This window comes from Suillus paluster (assembly GCF_016628075.1).
Source record: "Suillus paluster strain FC165 chromosome Unknown EDB91scaffold_118, whole genome shotgun sequence".
Taxonomy (NCBI): domain Eukaryota; kingdom Fungi; phylum Basidiomycota; class Agaricomycetes; order Boletales; family Suillaceae; genus Suillus; species Suillus paluster.
In genome coordinates, this window is record NW_024537678.1 from 34,900 (window position 1) to 60,824 (window position 25,925).

At 48.4% G+C, this 25,925-nt stretch overlaps 11 protein-coding genes across 11 annotated transcripts; 7 read left to right on the forward strand and 4 right to left on the reverse strand.

The window, feature by feature from the left end:
• Window positions 1-1,152: 1,152 nt before the first annotated feature.
• Window positions 1,153-2,168, reverse strand: EDB91DRAFT_1062321 (Hsp70 protein-domain-containing protein; the record flags this gene model as incomplete). Its single annotated transcript, XM_041314516.1, has 2 exons — window positions 1,153-1,865; window positions 1,922-2,168. The coding sequence occupies 2 exons, from the start codon at window positions 2,166-2,168 to the stop codon at window positions 1,153-1,155; spliced, it is 960 nt and encodes a 319-aa protein (XP_041170849.1).
• Window positions 2,169-4,031: 1,863 nt separating this feature from the next.
• Window positions 4,032-4,803, forward strand: EDB91DRAFT_1087152 (uncharacterized protein; the record flags this gene model as incomplete). Its single annotated transcript, XM_041316172.1, has 5 exons — window positions 4,032-4,168; window positions 4,278-4,448; window positions 4,523-4,577; window positions 4,678-4,747; window positions 4,772-4,803. 5 exons carry the CDS (start codon window positions 4,032-4,034, stop codon window positions 4,801-4,803), a joined length of 465 nt encoding a protein of 154 aa, XP_041170850.1.
• Window positions 4,804-5,169: 366 nt separating this feature from the next.
• On the reverse strand, window positions 5,170-5,488 carry EDB91DRAFT_1062337 (DUF1748-domain-containing protein; the record flags this gene model as incomplete). The annotated part of the gene is made up of 2 exons (XM_041314517.1): window positions 5,170-5,308; window positions 5,400-5,488. 2 exons carry the CDS (start codon window positions 5,486-5,488, stop codon window positions 5,170-5,172), a joined length of 228 nt encoding a protein of 75 aa, XP_041170851.1.
• Window positions 5,489-8,104: 2,616 nt separating this feature from the next.
• Window positions 8,105-9,925, reverse strand: EDB91DRAFT_1168755 (citrate synthase-like protein). The gene is made up of 7 exons (XM_041320112.1): window positions 9,880-9,925; window positions 9,719-9,829; window positions 9,547-9,667; window positions 9,146-9,497; window positions 8,922-9,095; window positions 8,327-8,871; window positions 8,105-8,273 (listed from the first exon to the last, which is right to left on the reverse strand). Exons 1-7 carry the CDS (start codon window positions 9,910-9,912, stop codon window positions 8,209-8,211), a joined length of 1,401 nt encoding a protein of 466 aa, XP_041170852.1. The 5' UTR covers window positions 9,913-9,925; the 3' UTR covers window positions 8,105-8,208.
• Window positions 9,926-9,993: 68 nt separating this feature from the next.
• EDB91DRAFT_1168758 (putative methyltransferase) lies at window positions 9,994-10,974 on the forward strand. Its single transcript, XM_041320113.1, has 3 exons — window positions 9,994-10,087; window positions 10,137-10,335; window positions 10,379-10,974. Exons 1-3 carry the CDS (start codon window positions 10,046-10,048, stop codon window positions 10,867-10,869), a joined length of 732 nt encoding a protein of 243 aa, XP_041170853.1. The 5' UTR covers window positions 9,994-10,045; the 3' UTR covers window positions 10,870-10,974.
• EDB91DRAFT_1168760 (HotDog domain-containing protein) lies at window positions 10,975-12,080 on the forward strand. The gene is made up of 5 exons (XM_041320114.1): window positions 10,975-11,458; window positions 11,514-11,571; window positions 11,626-11,727; window positions 11,786-11,855; window positions 11,908-12,080. The coding sequence occupies exons 1-5, from the start codon at window positions 11,101-11,103 to the stop codon at window positions 11,983-11,985; spliced, it is 666 nt and encodes a 221-aa protein (XP_041170854.1). The 5' UTR covers window positions 10,975-11,100; the 3' UTR covers window positions 11,986-12,080.
• Window positions 12,081-14,529: 2,449 nt separating this feature from the next.
• On the forward strand, window positions 14,530-15,710 carry EDB91DRAFT_1168773 (exoribonuclease, exosome component 4). Its single transcript, XM_041320115.1, has 3 exons — window positions 14,530-14,654; window positions 14,722-15,005; window positions 15,061-15,710. The coding sequence occupies exons 1-3, from the start codon at window positions 14,652-14,654 to the stop codon at window positions 15,551-15,553; spliced, it is 780 nt and encodes a 259-aa protein (XP_041170855.1). The 5' UTR covers window positions 14,530-14,651; the 3' UTR covers window positions 15,554-15,710.
• EDB91DRAFT_1168783 (Quinolinate phosphoribosyl transferase) lies at window positions 15,711-17,723 on the forward strand. The gene is made up of 12 exons (XM_041320116.1): window positions 15,711-15,825; window positions 15,902-16,028; window positions 16,079-16,194; window positions 16,248-16,419; window positions 16,471-16,637; window positions 16,692-16,741; window positions 16,792-16,807; window positions 16,858-16,984; window positions 17,023-17,232; window positions 17,300-17,448; window positions 17,507-17,592; window positions 17,682-17,723. Exons 1-11 carry the CDS (start codon window positions 15,748-15,750, stop codon window positions 17,588-17,590), a joined length of 1,296 nt encoding a protein of 431 aa, XP_041170856.1. The 5' UTR covers window positions 15,711-15,747; the 3' UTR covers window positions 17,591-17,592; window positions 17,682-17,723.
• A 704-nt stretch (window positions 17,724-18,427) lies between these two features.
• EDB91DRAFT_94054 (Quinolinate phosphoribosyl transferase) lies at window positions 18,428-20,854 on the forward strand. Its single transcript, XM_041328800.1, has 11 exons — window positions 18,428-18,638; window positions 18,717-18,843; window positions 18,896-19,011; window positions 19,067-19,238; window positions 19,287-19,453; window positions 19,507-19,556; window positions 19,623-19,638; window positions 19,689-19,811; window positions 19,875-20,076; window positions 20,145-20,293; window positions 20,366-20,854. Exons 1-11 carry the CDS (start codon window positions 18,561-18,563, stop codon window positions 20,423-20,425), a joined length of 1,260 nt encoding a protein of 419 aa, XP_041170857.1. The 5' UTR covers window positions 18,428-18,560; the 3' UTR covers window positions 20,426-20,854.
• Window positions 20,491-22,637, reverse strand: EDB91DRAFT_94162 (glycoside hydrolase family 79 protein). The gene is made up of 9 exons (XM_041328801.1): window positions 22,373-22,637; window positions 22,214-22,322; window positions 21,952-22,162; window positions 21,727-21,903; window positions 21,513-21,676; window positions 21,437-21,460; window positions 21,271-21,386; window positions 20,883-21,214; window positions 20,491-20,829 (listed from the first exon to the last, which is right to left on the reverse strand). Exons 1-9 carry the CDS (start codon window positions 22,553-22,555, stop codon window positions 20,676-20,678), a joined length of 1,470 nt encoding a protein of 489 aa, XP_041170858.1. The 5' UTR covers window positions 22,556-22,637; the 3' UTR covers window positions 20,491-20,675.
• Window positions 22,638-23,532: 895 nt separating this feature from the next.
• Window positions 23,533-25,920, forward strand: EDB91DRAFT_1239852 (alpha beta-hydrolase; the record flags this gene model as incomplete). Its single annotated transcript, XM_041321911.1, has 11 exons — window positions 23,533-23,643; window positions 23,805-23,924; window positions 24,015-24,345; window positions 24,366-24,386; window positions 24,514-24,724; window positions 24,832-24,972; window positions 25,039-25,226; window positions 25,333-25,467; window positions 25,522-25,571; window positions 25,640-25,768; window positions 25,804-25,920. The coding sequence occupies 11 exons, from the start codon at window positions 23,533-23,535 to the stop codon at window positions 25,918-25,920; spliced, it is 1,554 nt and encodes a 517-aa protein (XP_041170859.1).
• Window positions 25,921-25,925: the final 5 nt, after the last annotated feature.

A 25,925-nucleotide genomic window follows, 5' to 3' on the forward strand; every position in this document is an offset into this window, starting at 1 on the left:
TCATCGTCCCAGCCCAACTGCAGCCTGCAGAAGTCTGCAAGGTCTGCAAGATGTGGCTGGGAGGACGACACGTCCAGTAGCACATTCTCCGCGGCTGAAAAAGATGTCGGAGGATGGACATATTTGTCGATCACTGCACGACGTGGAAAATCGCATGGGATACAATCTGCGACAGCCTTATACCGACGCTTGAGGTCATGGTAGGGGTCATTGGTGAGCATAGTGCGTAGTTCATCGACGAGGTCCTCCGCACGCTCAGAGAACTCCTCCGGCGGCATAGACAGGAATGCGCAGAGCATATTCTCGCCAATTCTGCTGCACATAGCAACCTTGTGAGCAATCTCAATTCCACAACCAGGCACCCCTCTATCATAGTCTCCGCCCACCAGGAGGGCAATGAGCAGCCGATCTCCTCGGGTCAAGGAGGCACCATGCTCGAGACCATCCTCCGTATACACTTGAACATTGAGATAGTCCTTGTCATTCTTCGCACTGCGACAAATCAATGGCAAAAGCATGAGAAAAACATGACGGCATACGTTCTAATTATGCACACAGCTCCGAAGATCAGAACATCACTGTCCTCGGTCATCACGGCGTCGATAACACCATGGGTGTTCATGGCAGCCAATTCGGCTTCGGCTTCACTCGGGGCCTGGGGAGTGGTGAGACAACAGTCTCATGAGGTGAGGTGAGCAAAACTTACCTCGGTCCACTGAAAGCCAAACAACTCCAGCATGCGCTGGAAGTCGCGGGTGAGCCAGTGGGGGCTGTGTCTGATTGTTCGACCCTTGTCTGGCAGGCAGGCTCAGGCCATCGAAGACAAAGACCACATGCAGGGGAAGCTTTAGTAGTGTGCCCAGCCGAAAAAACAGTGTTCGGAGTTCCGGTGATTTGCCAGCTCCTGCATGGTTCATCTGAAAGACGGCACATATGCCGTGCATCCATGCGCTAACAACACGAGTCAGTTCACTGCAGACACGTGAAAGAAGAGTAGCACCGTACCTAGCATCAATCCCGATCCTGAACAATTTGACTATGGGGTTGCCACCAATGTATTCGGTCTTCAGTTCTGACAGTGCGAGCTCTTTAAGTGTTCGGTTGTCGGCGGATGTGCTGACGCGCTGCAGATGGCATCAGTACCAGTCAAAGTCAATACCGCCATGGATTTATTTCGCTCACCTCCCATAGCCCTTGGATGCCCATGCTGAGCTGTGATGGTAGTGCAGAAGTAGAAATTCTTGAAAAGGGGGCAGCCAGAGAGGGGCCAGCTGATGTCAGCTGACCGCTGCTGAAAGCAGCAGCCTTGGTCAAGACATCAGGCTGGCTGCCCAAGTATATCGAGACTGTCTCAGTGGGGACGGTGGTGTTGCGCTCGATGAGAGCAGTCATGACACCACCGGCGGTCTCAATACCGAGCGATAGAGGAGAGACATCGAGAAGCAGGAGATCTTGGGTCTTCTCAGAGGTGTCGCCAGAAAGGATGGCAGCCTGAATGACAGCGCCATATGCAACAGCCTCATCAGGGTTGATGCTCTTGTTGGGCTCCTTGCCATTGAAGAAGTCGGACACGAGCTTGACGATACGGGGAATACGAGTAGAACCACCGACAAGAACAATTTCGTGGACATTGGCCTTGTCGATCTTGGAATCCCAGAGAACCTTCTTGACGAGTTCGAGCGTGCTGCAGAACAGGTCCGCGCACAGCTCTTCGAAATGGGCACGAGTGAGGGAAGTGTAGAAGTCGATACCCTCGAAGAGGGAGTCGATTTCAATGGAAGTCTGTGTAGCCGACGACAAAGTACGCTTAGCACGCTCGCAAGCAGCCCATAGACGACGGAGAGCATGAGGGTTGGAGGAAAGATCTGCATCGATGTCATTAAGCACCGGAGTAAATAACTAGGTTAGAAGATAGACTCACCCTTCTTGTGCTTGCGCTTGAATTCTTGCGCGAAGTGGTTGACGAGACGGTTGTCGAAATCCTCACCACCCAAGTGAGTGTCACCAGCAGTGGCCTTCACCTTGAAGTTACCCTCCAATGGGTGGTGCGAGTGGAAGTGCAGTAGTCCAGAGGCCCTGTATAATGTGAGTACTGAGAAGCATGAGGAAAAAAAATGACATACAGTATTTCTTCTCCAGGGGAGTTGTTGTTGCGTTGTTGGCAGCATTCACCTCCAGCGTTGCGCACGACAGTGACGAAGAAGGTTCAGAGCGGAGGAAAGCTCTGTCACGTGACTGGAACACAGCCGCACCTGTTTATGGCAGCTGTGTAGGATGAGTTCGAGGGAGAGAAGGAGAAGGTAGAGATAAGGGAGTGTGAGTGCAATACATTAATGTAAAGTCCAGTAAAGTGTGATTTTGAGTCAGTAAAGTGAGGAAAGTGTGGGACAGTGAGAAATACACGGTAAATTTTGTAAATTTTGTAAATTCCGAACTTCTGGGCAGGCTCCCTCCCTGCGGATGTGCCCGGTGCCACGTACTTGTAAATTTACATGCAAGCTCCCTCAAATCTATCATTTTCGTTCACATATGCTTGCCTATGTTTTACGAGTGTATTTTCTCGTGTTTCCGCTCTAGTTTTACTTAGCATTTCTCATAGACTGTAGATAGTACTAGTACTGCCACCAGGCGGCAATTCTCGAGTTCATCTTGGGCTAGAATAAGGCGTCACGTGACTTTTTAGGATTCCTTTTTTTTTTATAGAACGAATCTCAGACGAACCCCCTTTACAGAATTTACGTTAGCTAATCGTGAATTTTTCCAGATATCCTGACTTGTGTAAAAAAGATTAAACTCGACATATGTAAGCCAGGACGCTAAGGAGACACTGGAGCAACTGTTAAATTATGACGCATCTGATGGCACGTTCACTGGAAAAGCCGGTCCAATCTCCCCACTCGCTTTGATGCATGTATTTTTGCCTTACAGATTCCATACTCTCAACGTTTTTCTTATTGCAAACTTCTCGGAATTGCCTCTCTGGGTCTTCCGATGCAAACTTCCTGACCTCTACTAGTATGTCATCCATCTGTAAGCCGATTGCTTACCATACGCTTACATTATCGCACTTCACGTGATTCATCCCCTTATATTCCTCGATCCTTGTACTACGAAGGGCAGACTCGGGTCTCCTACCTACCATCACATACTCATTAGTACAACGCTCAAAGAATCCACAGCTTCGTCCTGTTACCTTCGCCCGATCCGTTCAGTGTTCCTTGTCGTTCTCCCGGACAAGGTTCCACCATCTCACTCCGAAGTCTTGGTACACCCAAGCGATAGCCATCTTCAGCCTGGCATCCCTTGCCGTCCCATATACTCGGCAGAAAGCCCCGGCGGCACGTCCACGATCAACATCAGCCTTAATTATGATCCTGCTCATGCCTTCCGTGACGGTAGCAAGGCCTCGGTTTTGCAGCTATATGAAGTTGTCCGGACGGCGGAGTCGGCCCTGCATGACCACAAGTTTTCACAATTTCCAACAGGCCAAATTACGGAGCAACTTTCTAACAGTGTTATAATCAGTTAATTACCGGAATATTTAACACCTGTTTATAAACATCGACTTTCCAACCGTATCCTACGAAGTTCCGTCTTGTTGACCATGAACCTTCTGCGGGAGACCGAAACTCAAACGTTGCGTAGTTTGGGGATATATGAGGCCGTGCTGAGCTTCATCGATTCAAGGATGGTCATACTACGGAGAGTATTGTTTGGCAAGTCACAATGTCCGATGAACGTGCACAAATTTGGCGAGCAACGCGAAGCCAAGGCCACCCAGGACCTGCAGATTCATTCGTGCCCCACAACCCCATCGTGTCGCACATCTCCCTTTGAGTACTTCCCACATGAACTTCTCATGATGTTCGCAGTTCTTCTCGAGTCTGCGGAGATTATCATGGACTTTGGCTGAACTGTTTTCGCCCACAGGAGGGCATCTCAACTCCTTTATGTTCGCACTGGAAGTTTCAGCCTATAAAACACCTGCTTGCTATTATGGCTTTGCCTCATTCCCTTCCACCGGCTCCATTATGTTTACTTCCCGCTCCGTCATCTTTGCGCTGCTCATCTTCCTCGCTGGCGCCAATGCGTGTACACAGTGCCCAGCCACAGTGGGGGGCAATAAAGTATCCAGTGCCACTGAGGTGGGCGACATGATCGCTTGCGCGTACGTCACACCCATACATCTTCATTGAACAAAGTAACTCATAGGCCGGCAGGTACCATGGACGGTCATGTTGGTTTCTTTCCGTAGGTGCTTCCTGGATATCGCGCAGCTCGCCATTCCCGGCTAACATGGTAGCGATGGCATCAGAACCGCGGTATGAAAGTAACAGGGGATTCGTTGTGTCCGTCTTTCGCAACTTTGACGAGCAGCCCCCCGGACGTAGGGAGATGTCCAGTGTTGTTGGCAGAATGAATATTTCTACCAGTGGCAATTGCCGGCAGTAGGTCGAGGGTGGTTGGCAGAAGTCGGCAGAACTACGATAGCCTGGTATTTGTTCCTACTAACAAACAATAGCATAAGTGGTGGATTAATGAGTTTACTCGCACAGGATGGCTCTGTACATGCCCGTGTGAGTACTATATTGTACTTAGCAGAAGCGTGATGTTACTCAGCGATACCGAGCATAAACGCCTCGTTGACACTATTTGTGAACTTGCAATACTTCCCAGCGAACTCAATGTTACATGTATATCGGCTTCAACCCGTCGGACCCTCATTTGCAGTTGTTATGTGGTATCTGTAAGTACTCGATGTGAGTCATAGTCGAGGAAGGCTGCTGGTTAGAGGCTGGATGAACGTCATCCTTGAGTCTGTTCGCTATGACGCCTGTGCTCTGCGTAAACGCGCTGGGGGTAGATTGACATGTTTCCTAGAGATTGGGAGGGGATTACGACATTCTATAACCTCCCCTAGGCAGAGAGCTTAGACGAAGGAAGACAGTCGATCCTTTATATACTAACGTAATAAAAGTTCATGAGCACTACTTCCGACTTTTCTCCGTGGACAGTTGACGGCACTAAGATCGTGTCTCACTCTAAACAACGAGACACGTCAGTCGACTATTTGATTCTGCTAAGACATGAGAGGTTCATCTCTAGTAGGAGTACGACTGCCAGACCTTCATGTCCACCATCTCACTCATACGTATACGACGTCGCCTGCTATCTCCTCGAGTCCTTCCTGAAATACTCGCTATTAACAGACGTAGCTGCGGCCATGTCGAATATGGTTTCTCCAACGCCGAGGAAACGATCTGCAAATGAGCGCATGGTGGGGTCTGATATCAGAGTGGTGTCAACTCTGAAGAGTGCACGAGCCAATGAGGGACAACGAAAACAGGTGCCATTCACGTTAATGTTGAGGCGCGGGACATGAAGCATGAGACACTCACGCAAATCCACTCGACCGCCGGATGCCAGCGACGACAGTTGAAACTAGTACTGCGTCAACAGCATAATGTACGATTCTGCCTAGTGCCATGTAGTTATAATTGCGTCAAGCAGGAGGTATGTAGCTTGTGGTGGGTAGTGATTAAGAATCGTGTGCGGGGCGTGAGGTGATCATAAAAGGAAACTCGTCGGTATCAATTCGGCACACAGTATAACGCGGCTCTCAGTGCGCTGCCGGCATATCCTGCACTATGTAGCATCATCAAGTCCTCAAAAGCACGCGTAGGGCCTAGGCCCTAGGCAGAATGGTTGCGAGTCTATAGTTCAGACTTATTACAACAAGGCCAAAATAATACGTCGTAAGTTCTTCAGTTCTCTATTCCAAGGTTGCTCAAGCGGTCGTGGAATTTATCCAGAAACAAGCATCTTGATCAACTTAACAGCGAACTACTTATGTATCATGACATCAGCCGCGCTGTGCACCAATGTGGAAGCAGAACATGACTCACCGCGACGTGTCAGTCTTTTTACGAAGGGACACAAACCATTTTTATAATTTTCTGCCAGGCCGGTGAGTCATGGAGTTAAATCATAAATGCCAACAACTGATATTCACAAAAGTAACAGGGTCGTAAAACTCGTCGCATTCATAGCCAGGGCAGCAATAACCATTGTCGCAAGAATCAGGACATGTATCACCGTATGCACTGACAGACATAGATGTTGTCAAAGCAGCAACGACGGCGAGGACAAAGGAGAAACGCATTATTGTGCGATGTGATATGGGATATGGGATCTCGGGAAGAGGGTGGGGGCCCGGGGGCATGGCATGAAGACGGCCTTTTATGTTCCGGAAGCACTCTTCTGGCAGAACTCCGTGGCGAGAATGTAGGCGAAACCTATCATCCCCTTCGAGGAGATGACATTTATAATACCAACAAATTGCCAGCAGACCTCAAATATCTACGCCGGACCTATCCACCTGAAATGCCCTTCAATCAGATGTCATTTACGGTGCCAGCAGACCTTTGCTCTTTCACCAATATTTTGTTGCTGATGATGCACACGGTTACGTGATGACATATCTCAAGATGCTCAGCATCGTACTCATTTCTATGTGGGTGTTGTACCCCCCACTCGAGCATGTCGTGGCTGGTCTTTGGAGCATCGTGAATGTCTCATCCCCATGCTCTGGAACCACGGGAAATCATCAGGACGATGCGAGTGTTTTACTCCCGCATGCACGACTTTCGAACCTAGGTTGATCTCCCGTATCGCGTATGGCATGTGCAGAGTATTCGTCTCGCAGGTCACCGATCATATGTGCTGTTGGAATACGCGTCTCGACCATACTACCATACTACGTCTCCCATCTTCCTCAGTACTCGAGTACTCGAGTTTAAGTTCTGGGGATTTATAGGCCAGTTTGCTGTAAACATGCGGTTTGAGAGGTTTTAGCGTGTAGTGCTGTCTCGCTCGTTGCTGTTTGTCGTTTTGAGACCTCTGGTCGCGGGAAATTCTGACGCGCCCACTAGATTCCCCTGCGCGAGTTGTAATTCCGTCGAAATAAGCTCCGGATAGTGTGGAATGCATACCGGGCCACAAGAAGAAGAAACCCCAATCGTGCGCTAGGTGAGTTAGTAACGTAGAGTCGGACAAGCGGCCTATTTAACGGGCCACAATGATGGTAGACGCGGTATAACGTTCACTGCCAGTATGAACCGCACCTTGTAGCATAGCGTGCAACAATTATACACGCTGATCGTCTGCTGGGCGATCGTGATTGTTGCTGATTCGGTCCCCCTGAGTGCGGCCATCGCGTGATAGATCAAGGTATCGGTGGTTTCGAGACCATTAATCATCTGCAGAACATCGCCTCTCAGCGACTCATTGTCGAGAAGTGTGGGTATAGTTGTACTATAGGAAGTGTTTGTGAGAGACATAGGGAGGAATTTCGAAGACGTTAGAATGAGGCAGGAACTTAAATAAAAGTCACGGAATTGATTGAATAGCGAATCGGCTAGATTCCCCATTGACGAGGCCCCTATGCGAGTTGTAAAATTCTGTTGCTGTCATGATATCATCCATCCGTCGGGGAGAGATGCCATAGATGTATTTTATCCATTTATTCTACGAAAGATTCTGTTAACAAAATAAATAAAAACCAGATACATAGCCGTATACTATGGGCCTGTGGGGTTCGTGGAGACGTTTCTTGCAAGGGCGGAGAGTATTGGTGGAAGATGATGTGCCCTCTGGATTAGTGGAAGACGATGTACCTTCGGGATAAGTAGTAATGACAATAGTAGCCTCGTCGAAACGAACTTGACGCATAATGATAAGAGCGGATATCATTTCGCGTACTTGTTTTAGGTGGAAAAGCTACAAGTATGCTGGTGGTACTTTATAGGATATCATCGGTAGATGCGATTAGGATTAGGTAGGAGGTTAGAGACTAACTTGACTTGTATCAGGGATAGGTTGAGTGGTATATGAAACGTCACTACTCAGGGACTAATAAAACTTTAGTTGCAGTTTAGTATCACGAAACAGCTAGAGACTGGAGACTAATAAGTTGACGGTCGTCATACTGATAGGTAGCAACGAACCTCGCTCTATTCTTGATAGATATACACACTGAACTCGTCAGTATCCCAACAGAAACATATCACTGCAGGTCAAGTCTGCATCCATCATCACCCAATGATTGCATATAACCCCCGGAATAGCATTGCTGCATGGATTTACGATAGTCTAAGAATCATGTAGCCATAAGGATATGCGAACAACAACAAAAACCAAAACGAGCAACTATTGCCTATCCTTGAACATCTTCTGAATCGCCTCACTCGAGTACGACTTCGGACGTTCCAAAGCTAACACACACATTCAGTCTCTCACTCAATCAAGAAGAAAGGAAAATACTCACGAGCACCAAGTGCACGATCCCAAATCAACTGCGCAGCCACACCAAACGCCCTACTCACACCAAACAACACCGTATAGAACTGCATCTGATGTAACCCATAATGCGTTAAAAGCACGCCCGAATGCGCGTCCACATTCGGCCACGGGTTCTTAGCCTTACCCGCCTCCAACAAAATATCAGGCACGACATTATAAATCTGGCCGACGAGTTTGAAGAGGGGGTCATCAGGGAGGTTTTTGAGCGCGAATTCGCGTTGTGCGGTGTAACGGGGGTCGGTTTTGCGGAGGACGGCGTGTCCATAGCCTGGGACGACTTGGCCGCCTTTGAGGGTGGACCAGACGTAGTCTTTGACTGCGGAGTCGGTTGCGTTTTCGCCGATTTGGGATTGCATTTTGCGGAGCCAGAGAAGGACTTCTTGGTTTGCGAGGCCGTGGAGTGGGCCTGCGAGACCGTTTAGGGAAGCTCCGAAGGCGAGGAAGGGGTCTGAGAGGGCTGAGCCGACGAGTTTTCCGGTGTGAGCTGAGACGTTGCCACCTTCGTGGTCGCTTTGGAGGTGTGAGTGATGCTTCGTTTGGTATAAAAGAGGAAGACGTACGTGTGGATAGTGATGTAGAGACGAAGGAGCTCGACGAAAGCTGCGTTGTCACCAAAGCCAAGGAGGGTTGCGAGGTTAGCGGAGTAATCCTTGCTGGGGTCGATGGGAGGGAGCTTTCCGTCGCCGAATACATTGCGGTATATGCGACCGGCGATGTTAGGGAGTTTGGCAATGCTATAGATGATGAGTATTTTTAGCGAGCTGAATTTAACATTTAAACTCACAGATCCATCGTGTCTTCGAAAGTGTGACCCCAGTATTCCTTTTTAGAGACACCATCCTGGTAGGCCTTGGCAAAGGCGGAGTCATGGTTGAGTGCGGTGACTGCCATTGAGAACTGACTCATAGGGTGGAGAGTAGGAGGACAACGGTCGATGATCTCCTTTACGAAGTCGGGTATTTCTGCACGGGCAGCCCAGTCGCGGCTGAGCTCGGTAACCTGCTCCTTGGATGGAATCTCGCCGGTGACGAGGAGCCAGAAGAGACCTTCAGGAAGAGGTTCTGTGCCACCTGGAGCGGCGGGTAGGAGTTCCTTGCACTCGGCGATTGACTTTCCACGGAAACGAATACCTTCGTCTGAAAAAGCGTGAGAGGGGAGGGGGAAAAAAGAGAAAAGATGACAGACCTGGGTCGAGGACGGAACCATCCCAAATGAGGGCTGGGAGACCACGCATACCGCCATAGAGTTGGTCGACTGTTACTGGACCGAAAGCCTTTTTACCATGCTCGGCGCGAATTGCCTTTACCTAGGGACGAAAATGGAAATGAGGGTGATTGGCGATAATTAAGGTATGAACCTTTTCTATTTCTGCAGGGATGAGCTCTGCAAGACGTTCTTTCAAAGTGAGTTGTCTTGAGGCTGTTGAAGAGAATCGAACTGAGGTGCGTGCAAGGACTGGAGAACGCGACTAGAGGATTTAAGTTAGATGTACATTGTATAAATGGTTATTAGACATACGACGTTGAAGACGTTACGGAGAGTAGCAGCCATGGCGGGATGAAGAAGAGTGGAGTTGAAATTGAAATTTATATTTATATTATAAAAAGTAGAAAGTAAGGAAAATATCGGAACACATCGGACCACGTGGAAATCAGACCACCCTCTCCTTGATCGCGACCGAGCCATGCTTAAACGAAAGAGAAACGGACCTACTCTTCTTCCACAGGTCAGTTCACTCAATTCAATTAATATCAAAAAATCTAATCATCAAATAGAAAAAACATTATAGACAACGAGCGCACGCTAATCCATTCTCTGATCATGCTCTACTCTATCCATCATCACCAGATACATTCGATTGGTCAACTCATTATCCTGGTTTAAAAGGAACACCAGCATTTGCAGATATAGGATGTGGTTTCGGTGGTTTACTCATCACTCTCGCCCCTCTATTCCCTGATACACTCATGCTTGGTCAGTACTCTCCCTTCTTTATATCTCTTACTTATATCCGTAGGTCTCGAAATTCGTGTTCAAGTCACACAATACGTCCACGATCGTATCACCGCACTCCGCGCCACTTCCACCCAATATCAAAATGTATCTGTCATCCGCGCAAACGCCATGAAATTCCTACCAAACTTCTTTCCAAAAGCTTCCCTCACAGCTCTCTTCTTCCTTTTCCCAGATCCTCACTTCAAAGCACGCAAACACAAGGCTCGCATCATCTCACCCACCCTTCTTGCAGAATACGCATACGTCCTCGCTCCAGGTGGAATCGTCTATACAATCACAGATGTAGAGGACCTTGCACAGTGGATGCGTGCCCATCTTGAGGCTCATCCTCTCTTCCAGTTTGTCGAGGAGCAAGAGCTAAGGAATGAAGGAAAGGGTCCCATCTTGGATGCCGTATATGGTGCAACGGAAGAAGGGAAGAAGGTAGAACGCAATGCTGGCGAGAAATGGCTAGCATGCTTCAGACGCATCGAAGTGAAGAGGCAGACATAACGACAAATTGTTGTAGTATCTGATAAGATAACCCAGAGTACACCGGATACACCCGGTTGCTAATCAATTCCAAATACCAGACTTGCGCTGGCAGCTTACCCACAGACCTCGACTTCACGCCTTCTCGTCACCCCGGTTTAAATATAGTCAAGCCAATGTCTTGCTACAACCTATTCGATAAATATCAAGAAGTATGCATCCCTACAACCGTCTACACGAGCCTCCCTCAGCATGTCTTCCAGGTCATCTCCCATCTACACCAGCGCCGCTTCTCCTGCTTATAACTCATATACCCCTTCCCCATCCTCTTCCTCGGGCATTCACGGCGACACATCCTCCTACTCATCGCGCAAAGCATGGGTAGACCCTAAAAGCTTAGCCAACTGTGGGGACGCATCGCAGATACAGGGCAACGTATCCCCCTACGTCAAACAACTCGTTCTTAATGCGTTCATCGCCTACGGCGCTGGTGACGAGCACTGTTTTGGTCACTCCATTGCTAAAGCTGTCAAGTTTATCGATATCAGTGTACGGGACAGGCAAGGTCGGATGGAGGCTACGACTGTTGCAGAATTCGTCGTCTCAAAGAGTATGTCAGCCACGGTATGACATGTTTAAGGATTGCTAACTGACAAGGAGCACAGGCATGTTGAATGGCGCGGGGATACTCCACGGAGGTTGTCTAGCCTTTCTGATTGACAAGTGCGCACCAAATCTCAGCGTTCTTTGGGTGTTCTGACATACATACTATCGTAGCTGCTGCAGTACTCCCTTGGTCGCACTAGGACTCATACGAAACACCAACGGAGTGGGAGTCACTCAATCTATGAACGTCATGTTCCACTCCCCTTCACCAGCGTACGTCTTGAACGATTAATTCCCACTTCTATCGCTCACTCTTAGAACGTGTCATTAGTGGATCGTGCTTGCGTATCATCAGCACGTCAGTCGCTATGGGCGCACGAATCATGAGCGCTCGATGTGAGGTTTGTTTGTTGTTCAGTCGGTCGGTCGACGTTGGTTGATGGCGCTGCGCAGGTTGTTAATGAGAAAACGGGCGGTGTAGCCGCTTCAGCGTATCTTAACAAAATGCAGCCCAAGATTTCGAAGCTTTGATGGATTTGTTTCTTCTTTGTTGGGGGCTGCTCAGACTCCGACGGTGTATATCTGCTTACATGTACCACATTATAGTCAATAGATATTCTATTCATTCTTTTATAAAAGGAATGGCTGTTTTCCTTCTATTGGTCTGCCTAGGGGGGACTAGTATCCATTGTGTAGTGGTACGATTGTCCAAATTCGACCTAGGTCGGAATCCGGACAAAAGTTGATCCCTCGCTCGGGCGAACTGCCTGCATGTTGTATTCCAACGCGAAGAATTTCGAGAGAGATGAAGACGAAGACGCGAATCTGCCTCTCACGCCCAGCGAGAATGGGATAGCACTATGTATTGCGAGCGAGGTCCGGAAAGTACCACATCGTCACGGTGCCCCGCCAACCGACCCACCAACTGAAACAGCCCTCGACAAGGAATGCGGACGAATGCACGATGCAAAGGTAGTCGGTATCGTGCACCGTCGTGCGAGTTGTTGCGACACGAACACGATGCGGCACTCCCTTGTATAATGAGCGCGTCGCGGAACTCTGATGTAGTCCCATCTTTCTTTCTTAACCTGTTTGAGCAAACGAATGATGTAAGATATGTCAGTATGAATAATAGTGTTACATATGAACGGGAGAAAGATGAAACTTGCCTTGCATTCTTCTTACTAAGTTACTGATGGCGGACCTTTTTGGCGCTCGGCGTCGGCGGGAGCGTTGGAAGCAGCAGGGGTTAGCTCGTATGGTTCGATGTGATGCCGTCCCTGTCACAAGTAAATGAATCAGTAGTGAAATGAAGAGAGAGAAAATTACAGATACAATAAGAACTCATCAATGTTGTCGCTACCGGGAGTCCGAATCATAATGCTACGGAAAGATCAGGATTCAAGACAATGTTCAATGCTAGACAACGAGACTTACGTTGTGGCATCCTGGGACCTGGATTGTAAATGATTAGCAGTGAACCCGCCATCCCCAGGAAGTACACGGGAACTTGTTACTTCGCAGAGTACTTATGTATGATCATATGCGACTCCAATCTTGGCCCGGTGACGAAAACCAATACATTGTTTTTCGTCATCAGGTCAAGATTAGTGGGTGGACCTAAGTCGTAGGATGGTGTCTAAGCGAGTCGAGAACACTGTTCGAACTTCGGGTGAGCCGCATCATGAGCGAGTTACTTGACGAGCCGGCACCGAGGATCAGGCTCTCCAAGGGACAATTTGACCGTGACAAAAATTCCTTGAACGCCTCATGATGCCACATTCTTATATCTCGAGCTTCAAGCACGCGCAAATTGGGGAGTGATAGAGCAATTAACAAGTGAAATCAAATGTTTCTGGTCGTCGCGTCACAATTGAGGCGGAAGGATTGAAGTTTGGCATACGTGAATATCAATGGCTGAGGCCATTATGTGCATGAATTTTATGCAGATCGCTAACGAGGTGAGATTGGGACATAGTTGGAACAAGTGGAGGAATGTATTCTGAAAAAAGCATGGTGATGTCGACGTTTGTCAGGTGGGCCCATATGGGACTGAGAGAAGATAAGGACTCGCAGTCAAACCACATCCCCGCTGTCTTAAGACTGCGCAGAGTGGACAGTCGCGAGATCGATTGTGCAAGAGCTGTCCGAGGAGAATTGGACATGTGTATACTCAGCTCCTGAAGTGCTAGGAGGTCTGTTAATAGAAGTTCAGATTCGTAGGGAAAAATGATAGTGAGAGACGAGATTTGATTCGCGTAAGGCTGAAGAAGGTTATGTAGCATGCGCGAGGTACCTGAGCAGCACAGGACTATTAATGAAAGCGGACACCCTAGTGATCGCTTGAACCATGAGTCATAGCAGAAGGCTCGCCACTGCCATTGATCTTTGCGGTAGACGGCCACAGATAGCCTGCGCCACAAACTGGGTGCACCCACAGCAACCTCCCTCCATCGTCGGCATACTGTGGTCAACAGTACGGGAGCTTCTAGCTGGGATGGCGGCTGAAATTTATCGGCGGAGGAAGACAGTGATGAAAAACTTGGGATAGGATTTCAGTTGGCAGGCTGCCAGAGAGCCGATCCCAGTCTCTTGTGCAAATTCATAGACTGCATGATCTTGTCCTTCTGTTCGAAGAGTTTCTGATGAAGATTCTTTGTACTATCCATGATTGATTCCAGGTTTGAGATCTGGTGCGAGACTACGTCTAACCGGTGATGATGGCGGGGATGGTCCGGTCTTTGAGCTCGATGGCAGAGTGGTTGGTACTAGAGAATCTGGCTTGGGAGTATGGGGTTTCGAGATCTAGGCATCTGGTGATCGTCAATATTGTCATTGGATACTGCCACATAGACATACGATTGCTTGTGAACGTAGTTGAAGCGAATAGCTATTATCCTCATACGTGAGTTCTTGATAAAACTTGCCACTCACGATGTTCTGCAGTGCATTATATCTCGGAGAGCGGGCAGAGATTGACTTGTGAATTGGCTGTCTGCATTGTCAACGTTAACCGGAAGAAGGGTGTGTCACACAATGTCACACAATGATCACAATGATCACAATCGCGTCACAGATCATGTCCAAAAACTATAATCAAGAAGAAACGACTGTCTTCTTTCTATATGGTCTGGCTAGGGGAGACTACTTTAAAACTAGCTATTAAACCTGCCTGACTTGTAGTATACTGCTAAACTATGGTGCGCCCAGTCTACTGCATCCTTCCATTACACCATAACCTCCCCATCCATTCACGTCCGTCCACAGTCCTCGCGAATCGAGCTCCTCAATGCTGGTCTTCTCCGCAGCGACGGTCGCAGGCCTTATGAGCTACGCACACTATCCATCAACTTTGGAGCACAAGGCACCGCAGATGGCAGCGTCACCTATTCACATGGCCTCACCGAGGTTCGCGTCGCAGTTCTTGGCCCACACGAACCAAAAGCAGGCAGCAGACGCGAAACACTACATGACCGTGCAACACTAAACGTCGAAGTCCAGCTCGCGCCTTTTGGCGTTGGCGAGCGGCGGAGAAGAGGGAGGGGTGATAAGTAAATGTGGTCTGCGTATGCTCTATTGCATTTTTACTGATATTTTATGACTTAGACGCCTTCTTGAACTTGCTGCGACTATTAAAAGCACATTCGAGCCCGTTGTGCAAACGCATCTATACCCCCGCACCACGATCGACATTTTCATCCACGTCCTGCAACTCGACGGGGGGCTCCTCCCCGCATGTATAAACGGCTCCACGCTCGCCCTTGCAACCGCAGGCATCCCCCTCTTCGATTTCGTTTGTGCCATTGCCGGAGGCGTACACGGCACCCAACCCCTCCTTGATCTCACGACAGTAGAGGAAAATGACGTGCCTAGCGTGGTGGTGGGCGTGATGCCTCGCACGGGAAGGGTGACGCTCGTGCAGATGGAGACGAGGTTGCATATGGAGAGGTTTGAGGAGGTGTTTAGGGTTGCGTGTGATGCTGGGAAGGTGCTTTGGAGTGAGATGAGGGATGCGTTGAGGGAACGGACTGGGGATTTGGTGGATGCGCTTGAGGCGGGCCCGGGGATGAGTGTGGTGAAGGAGACTGAGGAGACGTAGGAGTTGTCGTGCAAAACCATGTTATGTTCCCGTTGTGTAGGTAAGGATACCTGATCATACCCAGCATCTCATCGTGTCGATTATGTACGCGAAACTGTTACTGCGATTTCAGACTCCTGAATAAGTACGAAATGAAGTCTCCTAATACGGTAGCACACATTTTTTCACTTCATCTATCATATCAATCGTGCAACATGGCGAACATCATTGTCCCAGATGGAGTCCAGTCTGGATTCAAACTCGCGTCGATCCTCGACACCGACTTGTACAAGGCACGTATCATAGCACCGTCATAACGATATCCTTAAGCGCCTCTCCTGTCCGAGTCATGTTGACATATCTCTGCAGTTCACGATGCAACAGGCTATATTCGAATACTATCCCACTGCACAAGTTGTATACCGTTTCACGCACCGCGACAAGGATCGTCAGTTCTCTAGAACATGCATAGAAAAATTTAAAGAATCACTGAGCAGTTCGTGTCTCTCGCTATCTGATACCGTTTGCCCAATTGTGTATATGCAGGTTTCGCCGAGGTACAGCTAAGGCAAGATGAACGTGCTTGGCTACAGGACACATGCAAATATTTCAAGCCAGCATATCTTGATTATCTGCAGTCTTACAGGTTTAAACCCGAACAAGTGATGATAGTGCTTTCTTTTGACTTTACCTCGATTGACGTGGTTCAACGCAGGTCTCTGTGAACTTTATCCCGTCATCCAATGACCCTGATATGGGTAGTGTCAAGATCGAAGCCAGAGGGTCATGGCTCGAAACGGTTCTTTGGGAGGTACCTCTCATGGCATGCCTTTGCGAGATGTATTTCCGGTATGCGGACCAAGACTGGGATTACGCTAGTCAAGAAGGTAAACATCTCTCTTGATTCGTGCTCGCTGAGTACTATGGATATTGCGCAGAACAAGCCATGCATAAAGCCAAGTGTCTTTTGGATGCGCGATGCAAGTTCAGTGAATTTGGGACGCGTCGCAGGCGGTCTTTTGTCACGCAAGATTTGGTCTTGAAGGGAATCATGAAAGCACGGGATGCGCATGATTGGAAGGAAGGATTTTTTGCAACTAGTAATGTATGCGAGTGGGTTGATTGTCACCCTCAGGTTCATCAATGCACTTATGTACAGGTTTACTTCGCCATGCGCTACAACCTCAACCCAATAGGAACGATTGCTCAGTACGTCACTGTTCCTTTTCTTTTCCTGTGGCTCATTGCCCTTCTGATAGCGAGTGGTTCATGGGCGCAAGTCTGGTTACTTCATGACACGTCTCCACCACTGATCAAATACTTAGATCGCAGCATTATGCGATTACAAAGATGCTACCGGAACAGCTTTGGACCTTTGGTCAGATCTTTACGGGGAAAACCTTTCCGTCACGCTTACGGACACCTTCTCCACTGAAGTCTTTTATCGGGTGCGTACGTCGACCCTGTGACTGCACATTTCTTACTGCTAGGTTCCAGGAATTCGATGGCAAACGCGCCTAATCAATGGAAATTCCTGCGTCAGGACTCAGGAGACCCCAAAGTCTTTGCGCCCAGGGCTAAGCAAATGTACGAAGAGCGCGGAATAGACTATACCCAGAAAGGCATCATTTTCAGCGATGCTTTGAACTACAACAGAGCGAAAGAGTTGAATGAGCAGTGTCAGCAGCTAGGGCTCCAGTGTACTTTATCCTGTTTTTTTTCGCGTTCGTCGGTCTCACTGTTTTTTTTTTTCGTTTCGACACACAGGCTCGTTTGGTATAGGTACTTGGCTGACGAACGACTTCAAGAAGAAGAGCAGTCAGTATACGGAACAGAGCAAGGCGTTGAATATAGTGATAAAGCTTGGATCGATTGATGGGAAGGAGTGCGTCAAGATCAGTGATGAAATTACGAAGGTCAGGACTGCATTCGTCGTGGTTCCTGTTTCTGTGTCCTCATTTATCTTGTTTACAGAATACCGGAGTTCCAGAAGTTGTGGCAAAGGTTAAAGAGACCTACCAAATACGACTCTCGACAACCAATCGTAGACTTGATTAGTTGTAAGTGATCCACTTTCGCGAATGAGAATCCAAATTAACGACGATCTTGCGTTGCCGTGTTACCTCCACGGGATACTCGACATTTTCAGAGAGACATTATACATTAGAATCACTGTAGTGGCATTTAAAGCTACGTCAAAGAACCGTAACGAGGATTACATCCGTCTCTTGCAGGTCCACTCCAAAGCTGACTTGTAATGTGTCAACAGTTACTAGGGGACCGCTAACTCGTACGTCTGACTTCCCCAGGTCATAATGGTGATATAGGAGGGATAGCTTCAGCATCGATGCAATGGAGCACACCCAAGCTCACACTCCTTAGCAGTTGAATAAAAATCAACGTGACCGCTTGGCGTTGAACAGCGATCTCGATTGATGGTGCGATACAGTAAAACCCGCGGCTTTGTTTCATTTGAATTTTGATGAGCACATCACAGTGGTGCTTGACAAATCCACCAACACAGGCATTAACTATTTCGTCAATCCATTGCAAATTTGCATATTGTTTCAACTCATTGGAATGAGATTTGGGTGTGCTGCGGACAACTCTGGCAACATGGGTGTAAGGTGAATCCGGCTTATTCCGGATCCGCGTGATGGTGGCTCGCGTGATGTCATGCTCTGATGTTATTCGCAACATCATCGCGCGGGGTGCTCATGGGTTATTTTCTAGTCAGTTGAAGGTCCGTTCTATCAAGTGCAATTTGATTAGTACTGACTCGTGAACATAACACTCACACAGAGAAAATGAGGTCAACAGGGTCGGTGGCACTGAACACACCTGAAGGAGTGGCTAATTAGTAAAGGCTACGACGGTGAAATGATTTCGGTACTTAGTACAAGCAAGGTGATATGATGCCGAACTTAGCATAGTACGTATTGACATCTTATTGCTCCCAGACTTGCAGGCTGTACCCTTCTCGGGTCCACGAACACTTTCTCGCTTCATCAATCATCACTCGTACAGCATGGCGAACAACATCGGTGTCCCAGATGTCCAGTACAAATTCAAGGTGGTGTCGATTCTCGATACCGAGTTATACAAGGCATGTATCGTTGTAGCACCGTCATCATGACCTCCTAAAAGATTCTCCTGTCTGAGTCATGTTGACATATAACTCTAGTTTACGATGCAACAGGCCATTTTGGAATACTACCCCACCGCACAGGCCGTATACCGTTTCACGCATTGTCACAAGGATCGCCACTTCCCTAGAGCATGCATAGAAAAGTTTCAAGAATCATTGAACAGTTCGTGTCTCTCAAACCAACTCATTGCGTATTCTAGATTGCGTACATGCAGGTTTTGCCGAAGTACGGCTAACGCAAGATGAACGCGCTTGGATACAGGACACATGCAAGTATTTCAAGCCAGCGTACCTCAATTATCTTCAGTCTTACAGGTTCAAACCTGAACAAGTGATTATATGCGCCTTCTTTAGCTGTACCTCTCGATTGACACGGTCTAACGCAGGTCTCTGTTAACTTTATCCCGTCTTCCAATGATGCTGCCATGGGCAGCGTCAAGATCGAGGTGGCAGGGTTGTGGCTCGAAACGGTTCTATGGGAGGTACCTCTCATGGCATGCCTTGGCGAGATGTATTCTCGATATGCGGACCAGGACTGGGATTATGCTGGCCAAGAAGGTAAATATCCTTCCTGATTCACACCTGCTGAGTATTGATTTTGCGCAGAACAAGCCATGTATAAAGCCACGTGTTTTTTGGATGCGCGATGTACGCTCAGTGAATTTGGGACGCGTCGCAGGCGGTCTTTTGTCACGCAAGACTTGGTCTTAAAGGGTATCATCAAAGCGCGGGACGCGCACGAATGGAAGGATGGCTCCTTTGGAACTAGTAATGTACGCGGGTCATTAGTGGCCCCCTTTAGGTTCCTCAACGCGAATATGCACAGGTTTACTTCGCCATGCGTTACAACCTCAACCCGATAGGAACAGTATCTCAGTACGCCCACTGTTCCTTTGATTTTCCCATGACTCACTACTCCTTTTTTCTTTCTTTTTTTAATAGCGAGTGGTTCATGGGCGCAAGTCCAGTCACTGTATGGCAGGTGTCATGCTCTGACAAAATACTTAGATCGCAGCATTAAGCAATTACAAAGATGCTGCCAGAACAGCTTTGGACCTTTGGTCAAACCTTTATGGGGAAGATCTTTCCGTCACGCTCACAGATACCTTCTCCACAGAAGTCTTCTATCGGGTGCGTATATCAGGAATATGTCAACACCGCGACCGCGCAGCGTTGCTCACAGTTGGGTTGCAGGAATTTGATAGCAGGCGCGCCAGTGAATGGAAAGCTCTGCGTCAGGACTCCGGGGACCCGAAAGTCTTCGCGCCCAGGGCTAAGCAGATGTACGAAGAGCACGGTATAGACCACACCCAGAAAGGGATCATTTTCAGCGACGGTTTGAACTTCCACAAGGCGAAAGAGTTAAATGAGCAGTGTCAGCAGCTGGGGTTCAAGTGTACGTCATCCCTGTATGCTTGTTCGGTTCGGTCTCACTCGTATTTTCTATTTGTTTCACCCATACAGGCTCGTTCGGCATAGGTACTTGGTTGATGAACGACTTCAAGAAGAAGAGCAGTGGGTATAAGGAACAGAGCGATGCGTTGATTATAGTAATCAAACTTGGATCGATTGATGGGAAGGAGTGCGTCAAGATCAGTGATGAGATCACAAAGGTGAGAATTGCCCTCATACGTCGCGATTTCCGGTTCTGCCTTCTCATGGATCGCCATTTATCTGCTTTACAGAATACCGGAGTTCCGGAAGTTGTGGCGAAGGTTAAAGAGATGTACCAGATACCACTTTAGTCTTTCGTAGACCGATCGTAGACAGTAAGTGAGGGTGCTTCCGTGAATGAGAATCCGATTCGAAAACGGTCTTGTATTGTCTGGGGATAGCCAGCAACTCCTAACAAGTTTTCGAAGGGCTTACCAATGACGTTAACGACGAAGTGACCGTGCATTAGAGTCACTTGTTTTGAATCGAGTTATTATCCTGGGGGGTATGGAAGGGTGTATTATGTTATGAAGGGTATTTGTACGAGCCAAACGATACACGTCAAAGAAACGTGACAAGGATCGCTTCCGTCTCTTGCAAATCAACTCCGGAGCTGATAGGTAATATCTCCAAAGTTAGGGGCCCGCTAACTATACCGTCGCTTGTCTCGTACGTCTGACCTCCCCAAGTCAGATGGTTGGTATCGGAGGCATACCTACGGACAAATTTAGCGTTCAGACCGCGACTGCCAATAAAATGTGATCATACCCAATTTTTAGTGTCTTCACGCTCATCTCCTTAACCGTATGTCCGGAACCAGTGAAAGAAAAATCAATGTGAGTGGATGTTCTCGCACCAGCGCCAGAAAAGTATGCGATCGTGTTTATGAACACAGCTTTCGAGAGAGTACCATGCTCATAAAATGCATAGCCTGATACATTATTCTCGTCGATGGCAATTTCGACTACCTGCGCAGTTCCAGATGACCCGATAGCCTCTGCAACGATGATAGCTGCGTAGTACGGTGGTTGTATATGCGGTGCCAGTGGCGCAATTGGAGAGCCGTCGAGGATCGAGTAGTCAAGCGTCACGGGTTGAATCTATACAGAAGAGGACTGAGTGATGCTGCATTGCCTTGAACGAACAGGGTACCGACCAAATTGAACTTGTACCCAACACCTTCGTGGAAATGTAACCGACTGATACCGACTTGTGTGGCATATAAAGAGTAGTCGAGTAACCAGAGGGCAGCGCCGGCTGTATTACTGACCTCTAATGAAAAATGTAAGCCATCCCATCTTCTGTTCACGTTGGTGACTTACCAGATGCACCGTTGCAACTCATACCTACCAACATCTTAGTGATTCTATCGTTGTACACTGACAGACAATAACTTACTGTTTGTCTCCCCGAGGATGTAGTTCAGACCATTGGCAATGGTTGCTTCAATGTCAGGGCTGAACATGGAGATATTACCGCGGATATAGCTCTTGGTCATCAAATCCTGCAGCATGGCTTTCCCGCCAGTACAGAATGAGCCACTGTATTGGTGTTGCGAAATGCTAACCACGAGATTCAGCACAGTGTCCAGATTCTGATGCTGTGGACGCACGTCTCAATTAGCTGGCCAGCAGGAAGCTTAAGGATGCCGATGTTAAATATAGCTTGAGGAGAGAAGCCGCTGAGGTTGTTGTGAGAAGACCCAGCGAAGGCAGCGCCGATCAGTTTTGTATATGATGTGTTGGAGAGCTTGGCTGTCGTCGACACGTTGAGCGCAAATTTCTCCCACCTTCAGGCTAGTCAGGCACTACAGAGGAAGCCATCGTCGAGAACTTACTCATAGACATATCCCCGTACATTCCAGCTGCCGTTACGACCCCCATTGATGTAGTAGAGATCAGGCTCATTGCCGACTTCGATGAACTTCAACGTAATGTTTTTATCTACTACGGCGGGGGAGGAAAATGCGTTCATGAGCGCGACAGTTTCGAGGTAGGTCGCCGTGAGGTTGTCCTCCCTCTGGTTGACGCCCCAGTGAACCTGCGTCCCTGAAAGTAAAGTATATCAGTTGCTTGACTGTCTCCTTAAAATTAGATTACCTTCTGGAAGATGAGAGATGATGTCATAGAAGCCTGGTCCAACAGTAATATTAGTGGCTCTTGGGTATGGCGTGATGGCAGTCGAAGCAGGGAAAATATCTTCTTCGTACTGCGCGCGAATTAAACATGCATGTCATTTCAACATCAAAGGAAACTCACTTCGATATCATAGCTGAAATCAGTGTGGTCCTCTGAGCTACCGCCTATTCTCACGAAGGGAGGAGTGTTGGTGATTTGGACCAAGTTATCAAGGACGTTGTTGAAAAACTTATTCGGTTCCGTCGTCCCTGCCCAATCGACCCATCTATCTTGCTCGATTGAAAGCGAAACGAGGTTGCCCATAACTGATGCTGCACCTGAGGGATGCAGCGAGCGGGATTGTAACCTCGATCGCCGAGACTATGGGAGCGACGAGCGTGAGGGAAGTGTGCACCCCGCATAAATCGCGACATGAGGGTGAAAGGCTATGAAATGGTCCGGTTCTGAGCACAAGTTAATTAGATATACGGTGGACTGGAATGACCAAACCTACAAGACCGTGATTTGGATTTTTCGCTTAGGCGCTTTTATTATTTGACCTTGCAGCAGTACCGAACAGAAGCTCCACTGCTGCCTCTTCATTCTGCTTTCGTTTAGATTCCTTGGGAGTACTACGGCACCCCACTATATGCGCGGATACTGTTGACACATACGGCGGCCAGAGGTTGAGGAGCTGTGCATGAGTTCGACGGTCAGTGACAGAAGCAAGCCATCTATCGAACTGTAAAGGAGTTGGACAGCTCAGACTTTTCATCAGGAGCGCCTTTGGGCGCACAGCCGTTCTGCGAAATTTCCGCATCGTGACCGCGATCACTCTAGGCGTCAGTACGGGACCCTTTCGTTTGTCTAGCTCCTTCACAGAGGCGCTTAGACGAATTTTCCAAACCCGATATGAAGTTAATAAGGTCACAACCAGGCATTATTATGGCAGCGGTTCAACTAAGTACAGCCTCACTGGTAATTTGCTGATATTGCTACTTTGCATCAACGCTTAAATCTGCACCAAGTCCCAAGCGTTGAAGCTAAGGGTTATATCATCATGATAAGTATATCGACTTTGCTGCCGATAGTAGATACTACTTGAACCACCGCTTGGGGTGCTGGGGCGAAAGCTGGAGTAGGTGTGCAATTCCATGCATGTACGTTGTGCCATGCCATCACTGAACTCAAGTTCGAGGGTAAGTAGTAAGTCGTGCTCCTCCCCCGTAGATCATACCGAATACCGACGGGTCATTCGTGAAACGTCAGAATCGTATGGTACAAGTACCACTTACTCACATATGGCTTTACTCCAACATACCGGTCAATCAATGTTTTACACGGAACTAGCAGAGCTACCCCTTCCTGTGTCTGCTGATTTCGTTGGCGGTGATGGTGCGTCCATCAGCACAGTAATCAGTGACTTTTGACAGTAATAGGTAGGAACCCGCCCAGTTGCAAGAATTACTTATTCTGCCATTCGCGATCGTAACACCAAGCGATCTTTCACCAAGACGTTACTTCTGACCAACAGACAACCTCTGCCATATTTAATGATTCCTCTGAAGTCTAGGCGTTTTTAACGTCTCCTTCCAAGTTTCGTCAGGCAATTCTGCAAGAGGTCACCAATGGCACAGGTACAAACCGATTCGTGGAGATCTGGGGCAGCACCCAGATAGAGGCATCCTTAGATGTCACTAAGCACCCATGATGTTTTCCATACAGATGGTCAGTTGAACGACCTTTGTAAAGGCCCACGAATACATGCTAATCTGATTTAGAGGTCTTATCGTCGCTCTCATTCTCCCCGTCAGAGACATCCCTTCTTTACACTGCAGAAGCAAACGTCAATGGCGATGACGCTTCAGACGATCCTTACCCCAAATTCAGATATACCCCGAACTCTGAAGAACCGCCTCGCGCTAGGAAAAGACCAATGATCTTTCTATTCCGCTGGAGAAGGTCCACGACATTCATCAGGGCTGCTAAGCAAGACATACTACTTTTTGCGTTGTCAATGGCGCAGCGTACCCGAGTACCCGTCTCATTCGGCCAAGCCACTTTCGCAACAGAAGATGTTATCTTCTCCACTGGACACGACCACACCAAAGACGGTCGACTCCGGGGGTTAAAGGATACTTCAACCGTCGCATGGGTAGCAACTTGGACCCCCTGAGTCAACAAACTTGCATGGAACATCTTTGGGCACTAGAATCTCGTGCAACTCGTTGAGACTGACACCATCAGAATGATCTTGCCGTTCACCTCGCGTGTATTCGAAGACCCTCAGACGGCCATTACACTCTTCTGGTTCTCAAACCCCGTTGGCGGTGCTCATGCATCTCGCGTTTCTCTGGAATCTCGCAACCTCACCACTGGTATCCACAAAGTCCTCGTGGATACCGTCATAGAGCCCACCCCCGAAAACGACTTTCCAGGGCTATATACCGGATATAACATACCTTCCAGGCCCGTTATCGACGCGGAGACATCGTACTCCGGTCCTTATGGCGTTCGCGCACAACCCTGCTCTTCATTGATAAAGAAACAGGAGCGATCGCAGACGTGACAAAAATACGCGACGGCTAACCTATGTACAGTTGGAATATGCTTGCTACAGACGGCAAGATACGCGTTATCTGTTCGAGGAGCACGCCTACTACCCCATCTGAAGTATTGCTAGGATACTTCAATCAACATGGCGGCCTTAATTGGAAAGTCACCGACGATTTCTGCAGAAAGTACGTTCGGGTCACTTCGGTTCCTTGTCAAGTCTCATCATGCCTTTCAGCTGAGAAAGCGTTCAGTGACCTCACTGCATCAATTATACCCATTGGTGCGCGTCCGCCGACAGAGAGCCTCGTTATTCAGTCAAAGAAGCTCTCATCGGAGCCTGGACCCAAATCTGTCTGCGTGACCATTCCACATGGAGGACCTCATTCATCGTCGACGACAACGTTCTCGCCAGCTACCGCCGCACTAGCCCTAGAAGGATGTAAGTATCTCTTCCAAGCTACGCGACTATTGATTACTATAATCACGCTTTTGCAGATACACACTCCCTTCCCAACTATACCGGCGCCATGGGATTCGGCAAAAAGTATTTCTCGGACATTGTGGGACGATGGACGCAGACGTAGTAGAAAGCGTCGACGAGCTTGTCCGACTTGATATCTCAGAGCACGGACGACAAGTCGTCCAAGGCGCAAGTCACGGCGGATTGCTCTCCGCGCACCGTAAGACCCCCTCTCTCCCAACGATGCCCTTCTTACACGCTTGACGCTTTTTAGTCATAAGACAATACCCAAATCTATCCAATGCAGCAGTCATGCACAATCCAGTTATCTCAGCAGGAGAGACAGCCCCGACTGGATCTACGCTGAATTCGGACTCGAATTCACCCCCCAGTCGCTCATGACGCCCGCCACGTACCAAAAGCTATTCGAAGCATCACCGATCACGCATATCGATTGCGTGCGTGCGCCAGTTTTATTGCTGCTCGGAGAAGACGATCTGCGTGTGGTCCTGACGCAGGGGGTGCAGTTTTATAATGCGCTCAAGGGGAGAGATAGGCAGTGGAGATGCTGACGTTCACGAAAGAGACACATCTGCTTGATGGGGTCGAGACGGCGAGGGTTTCGTGGGAGGCTGCGAGGGATTGGTTTAAGGCGTTTGCGGAGCAACATTGATCATG